Source organism: Cucumis sativus, chromosome 1 (genome assembly GCF_000004075.3).
Source record: "Cucumis sativus cultivar 9930 chromosome 1, Cucumber_9930_V3, whole genome shotgun sequence".
NCBI classification, from domain to species: domain Eukaryota; kingdom Viridiplantae; phylum Streptophyta; class Magnoliopsida; order Cucurbitales; family Cucurbitaceae; genus Cucumis; species Cucumis sativus.
The window spans coordinates 8,947,060-8,967,722 of record NC_026655.2 but is presented as its reverse complement, the minus strand read 5'-3'; the positions used below and the strand labels follow the sequence as shown (position 1 = coordinate 8,967,722).

Below are 20,663 nucleotides of genomic sequence, written 5' to 3'. Positions count from 1 at the left end.
CACCCACAACAAAGTGCAAGCATCATCCAAGCAAGCCCATCCAAGCACATCAACTCAACATCCCGCTCTCACTCCCCACCAGACGTAGGGGCCCAACATTCCGACTAAAGCAACATCCGTCAAGCAAGAAGCAATCGCAAGTCATCTCGTATCCTCAAGAACAAGCAAGCCCAAACAACACCCACAACAAAGTGCAAGCATCATCCAAGCAAGCCCGTCCAAGCACATCAACTCGACTTCCCGCTCTCACTCCCCACCCGACGTTGGGGGATAAACGGACATTCCGACCAAACCCTTCCATCAAGAAAGAAGCAATCACAAGACCATCTCGTATCCTTGAGAACAAGCGAGCCCAAACGACGCCCACAACAAAGTGCAAGCATCATCCAAGCAAGCCCGTCCAAGCACATCAACTCGACTTCCCGCTTTCACTCCCCACCCGACGTTGGGGGATAAACCGACACTCCGACCAAACCCTTCCACCAAGCAAGAAGCAATCACAAGACCATCTCATATCCTCGAGAACAAGCGAGCCCAAACGACGCCCATAACAAAGTGCAAGCATCATCCAAGCAAGCCCATCCAAGCACATCAACTCGACTTCCCGCTCTCACTCCCCACCCGACGTAGGGGGAAAAACCGACATTCTGACCAAACCCATCCACCAAGCAAGAAGCAATCGAAAGACATCTCGTATTCTCGAGAACAAGCAACCCCTAACGACACCCACAACAAAGTGCAAGCATCATCCAAGCAAGCCCATCCAAGCACATCAACTCGACATCCCGCTCTCACTCCCCACCCGACGTAGGGGCCCAACATTCCGACTAAAAAACATCCGTCAAGCAAGAAGCAATCGTAAGTCATCTCGTATCCTCAAGAACAAGCAAGCCCAAACAACGCCCACAACAAAGTGCAAGCATCATCCAAGCAAGCCTGCCCAAGCACATCAACTCGACTACCCGCTCTCACTCCCCACCTTACGTTGGGGGATAAACCGACACTCTGACCAAACCCTTCCACCAAGCAAGAAGCAATCACAAGACCATCTCGTATCCTCGAGAACAAGCGAGCCCAAACGACGCCCACAACAAAGTGCAACCATCATCTAAGCAAGCCCGTCCAAGCACATCAACTCGACTTCCCACTCTCACTCCCCACCCGACGTTGGGGGAAAAACCGACATTCCGACCAAACCCTTCCACCAAGCAAGAAGCAATCGAAAGACATCGCGGAACGGTCGTGCGCGGCACCAACGCGCGCGAAACGGTCGTGCGCGGCACCAACGAGCGCGGAACAGTCGTGCGCGGCACGGGTGTGGGTGGCACCTACGCGCACAGCAGGGGCGGGGCGGCACTTGCGCGCGCGGCGGTGCGAGGAGTCGCAACGCTGCGCATGTCGGCGTGCATTGACACCTTGGGTGGGCATGGGGGACGCAAAAAGTGGGCATTGGGCGGGCACAAAAGGCGTGCATGGGGGGGCCTTCAATGGGCATGAGGGGCGTGCATGTGGGCATGGGGGAGTGTCAATAACCTCTATTAATGTTTTTCCCATGCACAACCACACCATGGCATGCATGGTTGGTGTCGGTGGGCAAGGGAGAATGTCCGAACCTCCAAAATTGTTTTTTGTCGTGAACCATAGGCACCCATGTGCAAGCCTCGGCCATTGGCCTTCACTTCCACACGAGCATCCAATCCATGTACTTGGACATTCGACGAGAGTCTACTTCAACTTGTTTTCTCATCTTAGTTTCAAAATTCATCCCTCCACTTGTGTTTTCGTCCTTCTACATAAGACATAACCTCCATGGCATTTGGAAGAAACAAATCTGTTGTGTTTGGGGGAGGTTCGAATCGGAGAGTCGAAGGGCTGAATATGAATAAATCGTGGCAGCAAGGCCACTCTACCACTTACAATACCATGTCGCGTATTTAAGTCATCTGCAAAGGATTCTACCAATCACTTTAGTAAATTAAATAATGAACTCTACATAACTAAAATTAAATAATTGATTTTAGTAAATAAATATCCCGCGGAATTGTGATGAATGACAAAAAGAATTGAAATTATTTACACAATAAAAAAACAAAAACAAAAAGACTTAAAAGAGCTAAAGAATTTGATGGATTTTGCTCTATTTTATACATAGTTTCAATATTTTACTATTTTTTAGAATGCCCCTAAATAACATGTACGTATATAATTCAATTTTAATTAATTAATCTATTAGAATTTATATGAGATTATTAAAAAGAATTATTTTAACTTAGTATAAAAAGATTTTGTATTAGTTAGTCTAACTAACAATTCAAATACAATATAATTGAAACTGTTTAATATTTACAAAATATAACAAAACTTATTAAATTCTAACTCGTTCGTTTGAGTTTTTGTTTTTTGGTTATGTTTTTTAAATAGTTTAAGAGAATTTCGCATATTTTAACTTAACATATTTATTCGCTTTTTAATATTACTAGTAATTGATCATCCAAATAAAATGACTTTCACTTTTAATTAATTAATCGATTAAATTTATTTGGGGTTATCATAATTAGTTTTAATAAAAGAAAGACAAACAAAATTTATTACCTTCAAATCCAGATAAGATTTTCGTTCACAATCAACAAAAGAATTTTATCCCGACATGTTATTCTCCGACATTCGTTATTTTCAAGCATCTATAAAATCTTTTAAACTAAACTTAGATTCAGTTATAGATCCATAATTTTTATATAAAGGACATCGAGCACTATATAATATACATACTAAATATTAAAAAAATATCTTGACGTTTCACTGATGCTACAATAACATTCACTACATTTGTAGCAATAAAGAAAAACTGACAATTTTCACATGATTTTTTGTAATGTAGATATGTGAATTTAAAATGAGAAATTTAAAATTTGCATAAAAAAAAGAAGAAAGAATAATACATTTTTCTGAAATATTGTTGAGAGAGTGAAAGTTTAGATCACCGACTTTGTTGCATATTTTTAACAATTTTGTTAAATAACAAATTAAGGCTAAAAGATAAGTTAAAGTTTTATTCTAGATAGTTTTTTTTTATTCTCTTTTTAATATTTATCTTCCTTTTAAGAAATCAAATTATTTTCCTTTTATGAAATCAGACAAGATTTGAACACATAACTAAAAGATTATGCATGAGACACAACCACTACAACACAATTATAATTTAGACAAAATAAAACTAAATTTTTTTTTCTAAAATTTAGAAAGTAATATAAAAAAATATGGTTGAGGCAAAACTATTAAAAAATAGGTAGTTCCCGCCCATCTTTTTTTTCATATACATTATATGTAGGTCCCACATCTTTTTTTCATTATTTATATATTAATTGTGGATCCCACCGCTTCTTCTTTTTCGATTATTTATATATATATATATATTAAATATTTCAATCTAACAAATTTTTCTTATTAAAATTAATATAAACTTTCCAATTTAATTTATTCTTTATATATATATATAGATATATATTAAATGTCACAAAATTTAATATTCGATATTTCTTATTAAATTCATATTTTTTAATTTAATTTGATTATTTCTTAATAAAGAATATACCATATGTAATTGAAAAAAACCATGTATAATTTTGATTAAGAAATAATCAAAATAAATTAGAAAAGATGAATTTAATAAAAAATATTTGAGGATTGAGATATTTAATATATATATATATATAAAGAAAAATAATAAATTAAAATTGGAAAGTTTGATATTAATTATAATAAGGAAATATATGTAGTTTAGATTGAAATATTTAACATATATATATAAATAATAAGAAAAAAGAAGAAGTTGTGGGACCTATGATTAATATATATAAATAATGAAAAGAAAAATGTGGGACCCACATATAATATTTACATAAAAATAATGAAAAAAGAGTGGGTGAGACTCAAAACTACCATATTTTCGTGAATAGTTTTGCTCAAACCCTATTTTTGACATTACTTTCTAAAATCACATTATATTATAAAAGAGTTCTTAAATGTAATATATATTGTAATCTAACACTTCAAAATTAATATTAAAATATAAAAATCGATTATATGAGGAAGGTGTCCCTAACCCCTTAATAAATCCGCCTCTCCTTATATTACTTTTTTTATTAAGTTGGTACCAAAGGATATTTATTAGCATGGAGGAGAAGGAGAAGGAGAAGGAGAAGCCACGTGGGCGTTATTATTTTAGTTTATTAAAGTGTAACTAATATGTCCATTGAATTGCTAACGTTATAGCAAATATATTTTTTGCTTAATCATATTGTTTTAAGTTATAACAATGTGAAACAAATTCTACCGGTATAACAAAATATTACACTCTATCTACGATATACCAAAATAAACAACTTAAAAGAATAATTAAAACAATTTTTTAAAACAAAAAATAATATAAATAAGAGAAAGAAAAAGTGTATAGTAAACTAGTAAACAAATGCAGGGTTCTTCTAAAAGTGGAGAGAAAGATAAAAGAATGTAGTATAACTAATATAAAAAAATTATGATGAAACAAAATCTACATAATAAATAAATAATGCGAATGAGATTCTTGAATCGATGTTAGACCATACAACTCTTTTTTATGCCATATTCCATATATGAGCACAGAGAATCAAACTTCTAATTTTGAAGTTAATAACACAAAGTTTAAAGTCAAATTATTCTATTATTTCATTTTATTAAACACTATAAGTTAACGTCACATTTATCTTCATGGAAGAATGAGAATAAAAAAAAAGTGAGTCACGTTTGATTACTTTTCGGGTTGTTTACTTGTGTAATGTAATTGTATTAGTACATAGAGTCCACATCTAAATTTGTAATGAAACACACAATTCGATTAGTGGGTTGATGGTACTTAATTCGATTACGTCTGATAATTACATCCTATCGTTACCTTTACCAAGCCGTTACGACTTTCATTATTGTTTATGTTATAATTGAAAATTTACAATTTTGACATCTTGATTGTTATTATAACCAATACTCATATAGTTTTAAGTACAATATGCAAGGTACATCAATGATAACAATAACAGTCAATTTTACGAAACTTGTAATTTTAAGTATACTATGTGATAAAAAATCCAATTGTGTTTGTGATCTAAGTTCATTATCATTGATCCATCAATTGAATTTCATGACAACGACATCAATTTTCACTACGATTTGATAAACATGACCTAAATGTATTTCTTGATTTTTTTTCCATACATGGATAAAATAAAGAGACCTAAGATTAGATGTAGATTTTAATTAAAAATTCAAGTTTCACTTTATTCACGTAAAGAAACTTTTTTTTAATAACGTTGTTTTATGCAAAAGTATTGTAATAAATGTAGGGACAAAGATTTGAAACAAAGAACTTTTGTCCAGGTACATACAAGTGGTAGTTGAGCTAAACTCATGTTTGCGTGGAAGAGAAAATATATATATATAACAAATGAAGTAGAAAAAGAAAAAGAAAAATAAATTTGTTAATAAGGAAATAATCAAATTAAAATAGAAAGAAAAGGTGATGGTTAATTTATTAAGGAAAGATGTTTGATGTTATTATATTTAATATACATATATATATATATATAGGAGAAAAAGAAAAAGAATAAGAATAGAGAATGTGTGAGTGGGTGAGAAGTGAGGAAAGTTGCGGGCGGTGTTGATGACTTTGGCCGAGTAAAGTTATTAAAAAGTTAAAATAGTATATTTGTCGTTTAATCTTACTCCTTTAATACTTATAATTTAGTCTTTAATATAAAGACTGTTTATAGAGATTTTATCAAATCACAAATTTGGTCCAAAATAAACATTTGAATTAGAATTGAGTTGAGTGAGAGGTTTAATTCTCAATTCCTAATTAATTTACTAAAATTAATATAGTAAATTATAATTAAATTAAATTTGAAGTTTGGATCACATTTACGATTTAATTTATTTGAACCATATTATAAATTTCTCACCACATGAATTAACAATTAAATCGTTAAGTGTCTTTTACAACATTTTGACCAATTCAATTTATTGATCCCACAGCTACATAATTACCCTCAAAGTACATTCAAATTACCAAAATGTCATCACGGTCCCATCTCTCTTAAAAACGTCCAAAACGTGCAGTTCTTTCATGGCAGTTGAAATTCTCGCGCGGAACAAAGGCTAAATTCGTAATTCAAATTCTTTCTTAAAAGAAAAGAAAAAGAAAAAGAAAAAAAAAGACCAAATAAAGAGCTTCAAAATCCATTTCCATGGCCTTCCAGCTTTTGCTTCTGCAACTCATCGTTTTTTAACAATGGCAACACCTAATCCTCTCCTTTCTCTCTCTCTCTCTCTTTCTCTCTTCAATCCTCTGAAAATGGATTCATTTCTTTCCAATGCTTAATCCCTACGTCATTTCCATAGCCCTAAACCTCTTCTTCTTCTTCTTCTTCATTACCTGTTCGATTCTTCATCGATTTTGGTTTCTTACAGGTTTGACTTACTGTATTTCTATGATTTGATGCAATGTCGTTGTGGAAAATGTTCCGTCAATCGCTTTCTTCGTTTGTTTATTGCTTGATTGTGATACCTTCTCTACCATTTTATTTATTTATTTATTTATTTATTGTATATTTTAGCAGTGAGGTTTTATTTTCTTTGAATTAATGTGGATAGTGTGATGGAATTTGATTTAGGAATGGCGGAGGTTGCGAAGTTGCTTTACATAGTTGTGGTGGATGAAGAAGAAAATCCAGAGAAAGGGAAAAGGTCTTTCAGATACACTCGTCATGTTTTACAGAGTACTCTTCAGCTTATGGGATGCAAACCTCGACACGCTTTCAAGGTATACTCGTGTTTTTTGTTTGTTTGTTCGATTCGTTTTGGTGTAGATCCGTTCTTAACTTGTTCCTTTGTTTTCTCCGTGTTTGTCTGATTATTATTATTATTATTGATATTTTCATGTGGGGACATCGTTTATAAAATTGTGTGCAGTCGTCTTATTCCAATGTATGATGGGAATTTCTGTTTTTATGGTGATTTAACATTTGTCTGCTTTGTCAATGGTTTTGTATTTTACTTCCAGATTCCATGCGGAATCTTTTGCAAATTTTTCTCAACGAATTTCATTTTTTCTTTTTATCAGGAGGGAATGTATTTTTTTTTTTTTTTAATTATTTTTTTTTTTTTTTTTGCTTTTTGCAATTCCTTATTTCGGAGTTTTTAGTTAGACTTCAATGGGTTTCTTCAGCTGTTCGTACGATTGCAGTCTTGCCTTTGAAGGATTTCACCTGAATTTAGAGTAGTATAAGAACAGATCCGGGCACTAAAAACAAAAACGTAGGGGTTGTTGGTGGCCCGTAATGGTATGGGTTTATAGTACAATGTAGTCTACAACCCATATTTGGATTGAGCATTTTAGCCTAATATAAAACTTATTCTGTTCTAACATTTTTCTCCAACAGTTCTCTAATTCCCATTAGTTCTAAGTACATCCCAGCTCTCCAACCAGCTCCTAAAGTATAATTCAAGGTTATAAAATACATAAAGGAAACAATTTATTATGTATTTTAGTGATGATTCTAGCCCTGACAACATTGTTGTAGGGAATAGGTACTGTGGATAGATTTTTTTTATATGGTTTGAATGGAGATGGAGAAATCAATCTAATAGGAGCATGAACTTAAGATTGAAATATCTAAAATCTGGTTCCTTTTATTTCACTCCTGAGAGACAATAGATTGGAAGATGTTGGAAAGGTTGTCATTTCTTAAATTGCCTGTTTCATGTGCATTTTTTTTTAATCTTTGTAGTCAGTACATCCTTCAAACGAATTGAATGAATCTTTTGCTAAAGGGTTTCTGTATTTTTTTATTTTGTTATTCTGAGGTCAGATAAGTAAATGGGTATTCGAATTGATAAGAAAGGAAGCTTCAACTGAAAATTTTCTCCCTGAAGAGAGGAACATACTGGGATCTGTTTCTTTGGGTGAAAAGACTGAAACTGATGGTAATCGCTACTATAATTGCTTTGATGGAAAGGAGACTTTCAACCAAAGTCCAAGAGAAGGTGACAATAACAACAATATTCCATTCGAGTTGTATAAAAGAAGCAGAACTGCTGTTGTTGGAAGAGAATTGTTTTTAGATGTTATTTGTGATTCTCTGGCCAAGTACAAGTACGTTGGTCCCAACCAGAGGGCAGATTTGATCTTGGCATGCAGGTACTTGAAACTCATTTTTGCAGCAAATGATTAAAAATTTTGGAATTTTTGACGTGAATTATATTTATGAATTGCATTGCACAGATTATTTTTGCTAGAAATTTGTTATAGTCATGTATATATATATTTATTTGTGCATTTCATGGAGGATATTTCAGCTTGTTTGATAAATGTATCTATGAATGAATCTAATTATTGTGAATTCTTCTTCAATAACTAGTCTAGTGAGGGGTGAATAAGTTTTCTGCAATGTGCCTTCTCAATCAGAAATGTTCCAACGGCCACCATATATAAGGACCTGGTTATTTCTTTCCCTTTCAATTAGAATCTTTTAGCTTTATCATTTGTTCCGTTGTGATCGACAGAAAAGTTTTACAATAACTTAACACCATCTGATGGCCATTTACTTAAAAGCATGATCATGTCTTCCAGTGATAACTCTACAACTGGTCAATTATTTCATCTTCCTTCTCCATGTTGCATATTGCATTATATGTATCTTTTATTTAAAATTTTCTCACTGCAGAATCCGAGAAAGGAAGGAGTCAGTAACTGTACTGTTATGTGGTACTAGCGGCTGTGGCAAATCCACTTTGTCAGCGCTGCTGGTAACGTTTCATTTTACTGACATGTAGCTTTATAGCCCCGTATAGTTGAACTTATGAAGTTGGGGTCCTTGACCTTGGTAAACTTCTGGAATTTGAGCATTCTGCATTTCCCATAATAGGGTAGTAGGTTGGGAATTACAACAGTGATTTCAACTGATTCTATAAGACACATGATGAGGAGCTTCGTGGATGAGAAACAAAACCCTCTGCTTTGGTCATCAACCTACCATGCTGGGGAATTTTTGGATCCTGTGGCTGTTGCTGAATCTAAGGCTAGGAAGAAAGCAAAGAAATTGGCTGGAATTTCGCACAAGCACCTGAAGGATGAAACTGCTAATGGTTTAATTTCCAGAAACTCAGACAACCCATTAATTGGGCCCGCAAAAGTAGCGAACAATTTGGAATTAATCAGTCCAAAACAGATGGCTATTGAAGGATTTAAAGCACAGAGTGAGATGGTGATAGATAGTCTGGATCGTCTTATTACTGCATGGGAAGAGCGGAAAGAGTCAGTAATTGTTGAGGGAGTTCACTTAAGTTTGAGTTTTGTGGTATGGGAAATATTATATGTACATAGTTGCCTGAGTACAGGACTTGTTTATCTCTTTTGCTTCATAATTAAATTCTTTACATCAAATTTATTTCCGAATAAATAATTGTGATCCTGCTCTGCAGATGGGACTAATGAAGAAGCACCCTTCAATTATACCATTCATGATCTATATAGTGAATGAGGAAAAACACTTAGAACGATTTGCTGTACGTGCCAAATATATGACACTAGACCCAGCAAAAAACAAGTATGTGAAGTATATTCGAAATATCAGAACAATTCAGGACTATCTCTGCAACCGGGCTGACAAACATCTTGTCCCAAAAATAAACAACACTAATGTTGACAAGAGTGTTGCTGCCATTCAAGCAACACTGTTCAGCTGCCTTCGTAGGCGTGAAGCTGGGGAGCAGCTTTATGATTCCTCCAGAAATACTGTTAGTGTAGTTGATGAGGAGTACAGAAACCAGTGTGTAGCATATTCATTGAGTTCCAAAGGCATGTTTCAGATGATCCAAAGAAAAGGTTCCAAGCACTTAATGGCTCTTGTTAATACTGATGGATCAGTGGCAAAGGCTTGGCCTGTTGATTCAGTTGATAGCAATGGGAAACCTCTACTAGGCCTCAAGGAAGATGATAGTGTAGAGAATTTGATGCTTGGATCACTTCAGATTGGTAAGGTTGAACCAGTTAATCTTCAATTTGGTCTTTATGGCATCAGTGCTTGGCCAAGTAGCAGTGGCCCTAGTCACGCTGGCAGTGTCGACGAGTCAAGGGCTGAAGGGACTGATACGGGAAGTAGATATTTTTCTTCTTGCTGCAGTTCTCCAAGGATATTCGACGGACCTTCTAAGGAGGTAAGTTTACAATGTCACTTTTCTTGGTGACATTCAATTGCTAATTCTTTCTGGAATGGCGCGTTGATAATATCTTGATATGCATAAATTAACATTACCTTGTAGCTCAAGGAAGACAATTCAGTTCATGGTAGTGATGAAGAGGTTGATGATCCACCTGAGTCTGGTAGCGATGAAGATTTTAGTGATGACGGCGACAAAATGTTCCATGAAGAGGTAACGACAATAATATGTTTTGCCAAATGCCTAATATCCGAAAACTAGAATCAGCATGAGTTCTTTTTAGAACAATACGGTTACATGTGAATGATTTATTTCTTCCCATTTGGAGGCTGAGTTAATCTAATTAATTGGTGCCATTTTCTTATCATCAGGTGCAGGTTATTGAATATGATTTAGCCACTAGAGTATGATTTAGCTTTTATATAGATGTAGATATCATATAAATATTGGGATCCATCTCAACTCGTATTGAAAATTAGAGAAGTTATAATGACGGTGAGTTCTCTCCATTTTTTAAAGGTGAGATCCTCGATATGCTCCCTGGAGAGGGTGCTTCTGTGGGTTCAATGTTATTAGATCATATCTCAATTCTTTAATTTTTGGATCGATTGTTTGGATGGACTCTAATACCAATAAATAAAAAAAATGTGATTTCATCTCAAAACCAACTAGACGGAGGAACTCATGTATCTTTAAAACGTTGTGAGGTCTTTCTAGATTGAAGAAATAATCTTATTACAGCTGTAATAGTTACTAGAGATTCTTCTTCTTATGGTTTTTAATGATGCAGATAGGATCAGTTGATGAAGAATCTACAAAATCAGATGAAGAGTACGATGATCTGGCTATGCAGGACATCTTAGACAGTGGGTACCAATCAGATGAAGATGATAAAGTTAAAACAAAAATAGAACATGGTTTTATGGATAAATTTAGACTCATAAAAGGGTTGAAGTATAGCCAAAACCTGGAACCATTCCAACAGAATAAGAAAGGGACATTTGAGCCCCTCCACCCTTTCCCATCTATTCATACAGACAAGAAGAATGGAGCAGTTTGCTAACTTGTGAAAATCTCAAAATGCATAATGCTCCCAAGCCACTCCATTCATGTCCAAGAAATAATAGCTTCTAATGATCACAACCTCCAGGTAGGTAGTTATCTTTATTCTCTCTCTATGTTTTCCTTTTTTCTCCGTTCTTTGATCTATTAAATAATATCAATTTCTTTTCAGGTGTGGATTTTGTTTTCTTGGATTGTAGCATTTCAACATGTGAATGAATTGTACTTAAGCCTCTAGTTTGTTTAGTTAGGATTTTATTTTTCTTCTTTTTTCAATACTTTACCAATGAAGTATGATCTCTCCTCTTAGAGGGTAGTGAATTGTACTAAAGACTAAAGATTACAGTATAAAACTTGCCTATGTCACGTTATTATCTGTACAATCAATATAACATGTACCAAGTTGTTAGGACAAAATTTGAGCAGGTTGCCAGTCATACTCAGCTTCTTCAAGGAATTCGCATAATGAATCGTTTAGGATATTAGCAAATGAAGATTTAAATACTACTTTGGTCCTATACTATTGATTCTTGTTTATTTTGGTTTTCGTGCATTTTTAACTTTGATTCAGTTTGATGTTTTTACTTGAAAAATTTGTGACCACTTTAATCATCTAAAAATGAAGGGACTAAAATGGCTGTTTTAAATGACATGGAATAACATAAATATTTTAAAAGTAGGAGAATTAAAATGAACCAAAGATGAAGTATAGAATTTAAACTTATCTTTAGATAGAAGCATGAAAAAGTTGAAAGTGTTAGCTGTTGGCTGAAAGTGTTAGCTCTTGGCTCTTGTTTCTTAGGGTTGAAAAGCATTTTCTTATGTATCTATGCTATCTAAAAATGTTATAGAGAGAGTTTTGATTTTTTATCCTTTTGGATTATGGTTATAGGGTTGTCTTAGCTTGTTGGACATTTAAATCATTAATTAACATTTTTCATTTTTCGCTTTGGCATTCACTTATTAAGAGAAAAGAAGAGTAAAAAAAATATTCTTATGTTCGGCGTTTACACGTTAAAGAGGTCACTATTTATCACTATTTAAAGCATAACACATAAAATAATAGAAACATAAAAGAATATCAAAATTTATCTCTTATTCACGTTAAAAGAAAAGAAAAACATATTATAAATATTAATATAATAACATAGATGTTCATGTGTTTAGTGGTCATATAGCCACATATCTTTCTGTCAACCATCCAACACACATGTCATGTGTTTATAAGAAACTCATCCTCATTGATTATGTAACTCACCTCTTGTCAAATTGCCTATAAATAGTGATATTTGATGAGTTTGTAAGTATAAACTTGGAGAAAGTGGAGAAATTCTTATAATTTTTAATTTTCTTAATTTGTTTCAAATATTTATTTATATTATATATTATATATTATTATTTTAATATTATATTTTTTCGATTTCCATATTTCAATTGTGCCCGTTTTCACACCAGATTACTTTATCTATATTTCGTAAGTCACATGTAAATGAATAAAATCACATTTTATTTCTAACTAATTTTAACTTACGTTCAAATTATTTTTTTTAAATAAAAAACTACATTTTACCTTGAACTAATATTTATTTCCTACTAAAAAAATCACATTTCATCTCATTAATCTTTGCTAAATATTGAAGAAATCTTTTTTTTTATATAAAATAAAACACATTTTATCTTTAACCAATATCTACTTCATGTCAATGTTTGCATAGATTTCATTGTCCAAATTCATGTAAAATGATTTAACTGTATCCAATTCAATAATGTAGTAGTAGAAGCATGGAGTCGAACACTTAAGAGGTAATTAAGAGGCTTTAACAAATATGAGAAAGTCTAGCTTGGGTTAGATTGAAATTTTCCCTTTCTAGAATTACTTTTTCATTACCAAAATTAAATGATTGCTTACATCTAATCAATTTAATTAGAAAATGTCCTAAACAACTAACTAATCTAATTCAATAAGACGAAAAACTTGCATAATTCAAATTGTTCTAATTGCATTAAGATTTGAAGATTGTTAGGTAAACTATTTAACTTTTAAGAGCTTATTAAATATTCTTTTGGTTCAATTCTAGGTATATACAGCAATACTCATCTCATTTGATTTGCAAGCTAACTTAATCTATTGGTTCCAGGAATAACATACAATCAAGTGTTACAAATCATATACTAATCAAATAAATTACCGTAAGACCCTCAAACATACATCAATATGATAATTATTCACTAAAACATAGAGTAGAAACCAACATTATATTATAGTATAGGTTGGTTTAAAATCTCATCAATACATGGAAATTGGGAAAACTCCTAAAGACCCAAGCATTAGTGCCAATCATTGGGTTTGGGTTCAATACATCTACTTATCAAAATAAAGGAGAAAATAGAGAGAAATTACATGGGAGCTATTTATAAAATTGGCATAATGGTGCAATGTTAGGTTGTAGAGTTAGGGTGGTGATCATAGGACTTCCACGTAAATCAGCCTTAAAACGTCATGGTGTCATAGGACGTCGCAATGTTGTCGAGACAGTGGAAGTTTGGTAATTTCATTATTTCTTCATTCTAGTTGATTCAATTTGGCTTGGTTTAAGCTCATTTTATCTTCATTCTATTGTTATTGCTCAGTTCTACTCTTAATGTACTTGAAACCTACAAAACATTAAGATATAAATGTACTAGTGGTGTTGATTCAATAAAGATTTTGTTTTAAAAAATTCAAAATTTATCTCTAATTAATATCTCTTTCATAGTAAATAAATATTTTTCTTAATAAAAAATCTGCCTATCTAAATTATTTTTGTAAAATAAAATTAGAAATTTAAATTTAAATTTAAGTCTTGTCTCTATTATAATATTAAATGAGCATATAAATAGATAAATTTTGAGTTTCTGTTTTGCCCTTCAATTTGATATTATATACCTATAATGCCTTTGAATGAGTTCTCACATCTCATGACATAACAACACCATTCCTAACAATTATAACTATAAGTCTATAAACGTATATGTCTATATGCTTAATTCTCTTTTATTCTTATGTCTATATAAGGTCCACTTTTCATCTCCAAGCATGTGATTTAATTTCATCCAACTTTTTAAATGCTCTACTTCGTTTTTTCCCACATGGATTAAACTATTCATCCTCAAATATTCAAATTCAAACCACTGATCAGTGAGAGAGAAGCAGAAAATTCTTGTTTTTTATATTCAATAAATTTAGTGTGTTTATAAGATATTTTTTAAAAAATCATTTTCAACTTTATAAATATAAATGGACGCAAAATGAGCTCAATTTTATATTTTTTTTTATTTAATTTTGTTGTAAATACCCATAGTTGATTCCCATGTTTAAGGCAAGTAATAATATTTAATTTCAAGATTTTTTTTTTAATCTTCATAAAGAACATTTATTTTTGCAATAAAGTTTGAAGTTCAAAATATATAATTGCTAAATCCGTAAATAAAAACAAGATTTTTAGGGTTACTCAAATAGAAATTTAATATTTTAGTTTAAATTAAAATTTAATTGCTGCCATTTTGTAAGGTATCTCTTCTTTTATCGATACTTTTATGGAAACAAATTATTTCGATAAGACATGTTATTATGTTATTATGTTATTATTTCATGTCATTATGTTATTATTTTTGTTGTGTCTAACTGTTAATTGAGTTTAAATCTCAACCATTCAATTTTCTTTTACTCACATCTAATAACTCAAAATAATTTTAGATTTATTTTTTTCCTCTTTTGAAATACTTCATTTTCCCCAAATTTTTAAGAACATTATTAAACTTTACAATCCTCTTTTAGAGAGTTTTCTTTTGTGTGATTTAAAATTTCAACATATTGTAACGTTGGATCCTAACCCGTAGAAATGATCGGGCTTGCTCTTGAATTCGAAAAGGAGCAAGTAGCAGTTTGGCTCTAATCCGTGGAGAAAAAAAAAGATTTTCAATCAAAATCCTAATAAGTGTTTGTGAAAGTAGATGTAGGTCGAGTTTGACCGAATCACTATAAAATTACGGTGTCTTCTTCTCTAGCTATTTTCTAATTACTTTTGCATTTAATTTTAGTTACATATTTTTGTTGGTTGAGTTTGATTGCATACTCTATTTCATATCTTTTGATCAATCTTGTTATTTACCATAGTTTAGAAAGTTTCTTTATTTAATTTAAAAATTATCCAGTTAGTTTAATTTAGGTTTATTTTTATTAAAAAGTTTAATTAAACCCTATTGACCCTCTCCCAAAATTGGTATCAGAGCAAAGTTGCTCATCTTGAAATTTTAATTCTTGATAAACTTTATTGTTAGAGCATCATGGCAAACCTATTGATAAATAGAATTGTGAAAGGTCAATCTACTTGTAGACCTTATTTTTATGGTTCAAATTATGCATATTGAAAAGCTATAATGAAAATTTATTTGCAATCTATTGACTATAATATGTGATATTAATTGTTGCTAAATGTCCTTGTGTACCCATGAAAAAGGTTAACATTGATAATGTTGATAAGCCTGCATTAGAAGAAGAGGATGATGAAAATGAAATGAAAAATTGTTCTTTTAATGCTAAGGCTATTAATTGTTTGTATTGTGCTTTGAGCAAAGATGAATTTTAATAGAATATCGACTTGTTCTTTCGCCTAAGAAATTTGGAGTGCTCTTGAAATTACTTATGAAAGAACAAATCAAGTTAAAGAGTCGAAAATTAGTATGTTTGTTCCTAATTATGAATTGTTTAAGATGGGTGCTAATGAGACTATCACCGATATGTTTGTCACCACGTGTTCGAGACGATGCGGAGCGGCCGACGTCCTCAAAAAAGTTTGTTTTAAAAGAAAATAGAAGTCACCACCAATTTTTTTTACGGTATGATTAGACACCGAAATAAAGTAAATAATTTTTTTAAAATGGTCTGCAACAAATAGTGTTGAGTTCGGAAGTTATTCGTGTGTGAGAAATGTATTAGCACCCCACAACACCCATTTAGAAAAACGGTGGTCAAATTTTAAATCTTGAATTGAAAACATTTTTTTATTTATTTAAAAACTAATGTCTTATTTCACCCCACATTACTCCAATATTTGAAGCAATGATCTCATAAAATAAGTGGAATAATATTCCATTAATTAGACTATATATTGAGAAAATTTTCTCACCTTAAGAAAATGAGAAATTATTACAATGTCTCAAAATCTATCATAGACTAGCCTTTAAATAAAGATTTTTTTTTTAAAACATTGATTAAATTCATTTTTTTTGGGATCATATCTTGGACTTCCAAAGATGTGATTCCTCACCTCAAGAATTTTAGAAAATCGGACTCCCAAATTTTATAGATTCTGTCCTAAGATTTTTGTTGAAGGAAAACGATACAAGTTTTTTTTTTATAAAAGACTGATTTAGGAAACCTTATGAAATCATAGGTTAAATTTGAAGGTTTTGAAATGCATAAAACATTTATAACATTATAGACAAATTTGCTTAATGATTAAAAAAAGCTTTTATTTTAAAACATAAAGAATTTTAAATTAGAAGGATTTTAAAACATTAAACAATTTTAATACAAAAAGTTACATTTAAGTGCATATAACAATAATTATCATAGTAATGTGAATAAGTAAAAGAAAGGAAACATAATAACATTAAATAAAATAAGGAAAGAAACAAAAAAAAAACAAAAGAATAAAAAAAGAAAAACGGTAGAGGGGTGGCGACCCCATAAAAGAAATAAAAATAATATGAACAACAAGTAAAAAGAAAAAAGAATCGTAATAGTAATAAAATATAATATAATAAAATAATAATAATAATGGTAATAACGATAATAATGATAAAATTTTCTCTATCTTTATTATTTCTCTCTATATTTTAGAGAAAAGAAAATAAAGGTTAAGAGTTGAGATTTAAAAAAAAGTAATAAAATACGGATAAATAAAAAAAACAAACATTTTTCTTATGTTGTTTTCTTTCTTTCTATTTTTTAGGGAGAAGAAAAAGACTAAAGAATGTTTTCCTACATTTTCTTTTGTTTCTCTTTATCTTTTAAAAAGAGAAGAAGATAAAAATAATGATCTGAATCCCAAAGAAATTACTTATTATATGAGGTGCAAATTCTTTGGATTAAATCTCTACCAAATGCAACATTCAACTAAGTTTATTTCAAATAAGATTTGATTTGCTTAAGATAAAGTTTTTTTAAAAAAGTAGAGACAATAAGGTAATGAAAAGAATAAAAAAAAATTCACCTTTTGCAGAATTTTTTTTCGCAAAGATTCGTTTTAAATAATAATTTTTTTTCTAAACACTCTCTTTAAAGATTTTTTTTCTCTCTAAGAAACTTTCTCCAAAAAAATTTTGTAACAAAAATTCTCCTCCATTTTCCAAATGACAAAGGTCTCTATTTATAGATCCGAAGTGTACCATAAATTAGAAAAAAAAATATTAAAATTAAAATCAAAATTTAATATTATATTAATAAAGTAAATTTTATTTTCCTAAAATAAATAAATTAAATTAAATGAATATTAAAAGATTTTGTTTAAAATTTATTTTATATAAAATAAGTCAAAGATTTTATTAGATTTTTTTTTTACCTAAAATGAGTAGAAATAAGTTTTTTAAAAATATTTTATTTAAAACTAAATAATTTGTTTGATATTAAAAGATTTTATTTAAAATAAATGGATTTGTTTTTATTTCCTAAAACGATAAAAATGAGATATTATGTTATTACTGATTTTTTTACCTTTTTAAAAAAAGAAATAAATAAATAGAAGTTCAGCCATTATTACTAATATTATTATTTTTAAATATTGGTAGGATAAAAATAGGTGGTTACAATGTTTACTAGATTTACTAACAACATATATGCTTTGAAGGGACTTGGTAAAGTCTATACAACTTTCGAAAATGTTAGAAAAATTCTAAGGTCTCTATCTAAGACTTGGGAAGCTAATGTAACGACAATCCAAGAAGCAAAATATCTCATCAAACTTCCACTAGAGGAACTTATTGGCTCATTCATGACTCATGCGATCATTATGATGGAGCACTTGGATGATGAGTCCAAAAAGAAAAAGAGCATTGCATTAAAGACCATTTTCTTGAAAGTTGATCCTAAAGACAAAGATGGTCTTGATGAGGATGACATTGCTTATTTCTCAAGTAAGTACAAAAATTTCATAAAATGAAAGAAATATTTCAAGAAACAATCAACCCAAAAAGAGTCAAAAGGTGAGAAAAGCAAAAAGGATGAGTTGATTTGTTATGAATGCAAAAAGTCAGATCACATAAGAACGGATTGCCCTCTCCTCAAATCATCTAAGAAATCCAAGAAGGCAATGAAGGCTACTTGGGATGATAGTAGCAAAAGTGAAAGTGAAGTTGAAGAAATGGCAAACCGTGGTCTCATGGCTCATAGTGGCAAAGAAGATTAACATGATGATGAGTTAAGTCTAGAACCTCCTTCTATTAATGAATTGTTTGAAAAGTTTGAAGGCATGCAAATGACCTAGAAAAACTTAGCTCTAAGTATGTTTTGATTAAGACGTACGAAATACAATGTTTTAACTAGTGAAAATAAGTCTTTACTCGATAAAATTATTTGCAGAGAATGAACTAAATGTTTTACAAGATATTGATAAAGCTAAATGTTTTACAAGATATTGATAAAGCTAAAGAGACCATTAAAAAGTTGACACTAGGTTCTTAAAGATTGGACAAAAAATTATTGAAGTAGAAAAATTTTGTGGTGATAAGAGAGGTTTAGGCTATATTGATGAATCATCTACTTCTTCAAGTTCTAAAACTACATTTGCTAAAGCATCTCCTATTGTGCCTAAGCTTAATAAGCCTAATGGTATGTCTAATCATGTTAAATCTAGTTTTGTACCCATATGTCATAATTGGGGTATTGAAGGTCACATTAGACCTAAATGCTTTAAATTGAAGTATGCTCACACTACTTTTTCAAAAAGAATTTTTTCACAAAGAGCCATTATCTATCATGTTGGCTTTTGCTTGATAATGTTCTTAAAAATTTGGGTTTTGAACTTTTTGAGGATTGTAAAGTTTAATAATGTCCTTAAAAATTTGGGAAAAATAAAGTATTTAAAAAGATGGGAAAGATAAATCCAAAATCATTTTGGGTCATTAGATGTAAGTAAAAGAAAATTGAATGGTTGAGATTTAAACTCAATTAGTCGTTAGACACAACACAAATAATAATATAATAATATAATAATATGTCTTGTCAAAATAATTTGTTTAAAGCCCAATAAAGCAACTTCACCATTTTTTTTAAAAAACTAATCGTTAGACAGAAAGATAAATAATAATATTAAAATTATTTTCTTTTTAAATTCATGTTCTTTATAAAAGAAAATAAAGCAAAAGCCACATGCGTTACTCCTCCATTGCTCCAAGTGCAAATGATTCAAAGACCTAAAGCAATGACATGAAAATTTTGACAACTTAATCACATGCAAATGATTCAAAGTAAATGACAGTGACAACTGTATCTATTATAAGATTGAAGATAGGTTATGTACTATCATATGCTTAATTATATATGGATGACATGTTAATCTTTGTATCAAACTTGCACGTCATAAATGATGTAAAACCAATGCTGAGTGCAAACTTTGACATGAAAAACTTAGAGAAACTAACCTAATTCTAGGCATCAAAATCACTAGAATTGAAAACAGAATTCCTTAGATCAATCTCATTACATAGAAAAGATCATAAAGAAGTACAATTATTTTGAAAGCAACCCAACTTGTACACCTTATGACTCTAATGTTAAATTATTCAAAAACACTGGTGACAATATTAACTAATCCAAGTACTCTAGTTGATAGAACTAAGTCATGCACAGCGGAAAAAGAATCGAATTTCTACCCTAATTGCCACAATTAACATGTAACCATAAACTAATCAAATTAGGGTTTTAAGAAGTATTACCTTTGAAGCTTTTAAAAGGTTTGATGTCTTCTTACCAATTCTACCCGAGACCACCACTAGTACTCAACTGCTATCCTCTAGACAAAGAACCGGGTTGTGGGACCCAATTTTGGTGTAGAAAGTAATGGAGATAAAATGAGATTGGAAGCTTTCTTTTTTCTTTTGTTGAGATTATGAAAAATGATAAAAGAGGCAAAAGTCCTTCAACATTTGAAAACATCTCTATTTATAGCCTAATTACATGCAAAAATGCATGCAATTCAATTGCCAAATCTCAACACCTAATATTCCACTAACAATTAGTGGAACTTAGTGGGCTAGGTGTCTATATCTCATATAGCCACATATCCCACTAAGAGTTAGTGGGATTATCCAAC

At 31.0% G+C, this 20,663-nt stretch overlaps 1 protein-coding gene across 3 annotated transcripts; it reads left to right on the top strand.

Moving 5' to 3' along the window:
* Positions 1–6,237: 6,237 nt before the first annotated feature.
* Positions 6,238–11,747, top strand: LOC101216917 (P-loop NTPase domain-containing protein LPA1 homolog 1). 3 transcript variants are annotated; one of them, XR_004214117.1, is made up of 9 exons: positions 6,239–6,498; positions 6,702–6,850; positions 7,899–8,227; positions 8,754–8,835; positions 8,955–9,386; positions 9,511–10,245; positions 10,351–10,461; positions 11,039–11,398; positions 11,483–11,747. XR_004214117.1 is itself a non-coding variant. In XM_031880258.1 (8 exons), exons 1-8 carry the CDS (start codon positions 6,402–6,404, stop codon positions 11,309–11,311), a joined length of 2,208 nt encoding a protein of 735 aa, XP_031736118.1. In that variant the 5' UTR covers positions 6,238–6,401; the 3' UTR covers positions 11,312–11,747. The 3 variants fall into 3 exon arrangements, 1 of the variants encoding a protein (XP_031736118.1); XM_031880258.1 differs by having other exon boundaries at positions 6,238–6,498; positions 11,039–11,747; XR_004214118.1 differs by lacking the exon at positions 8,955–9,386 and having other exon boundaries at positions 6,240–6,498.
* The last annotated feature ends 8,916 nt before the right edge of the window (positions 11,748–20,663 follow it).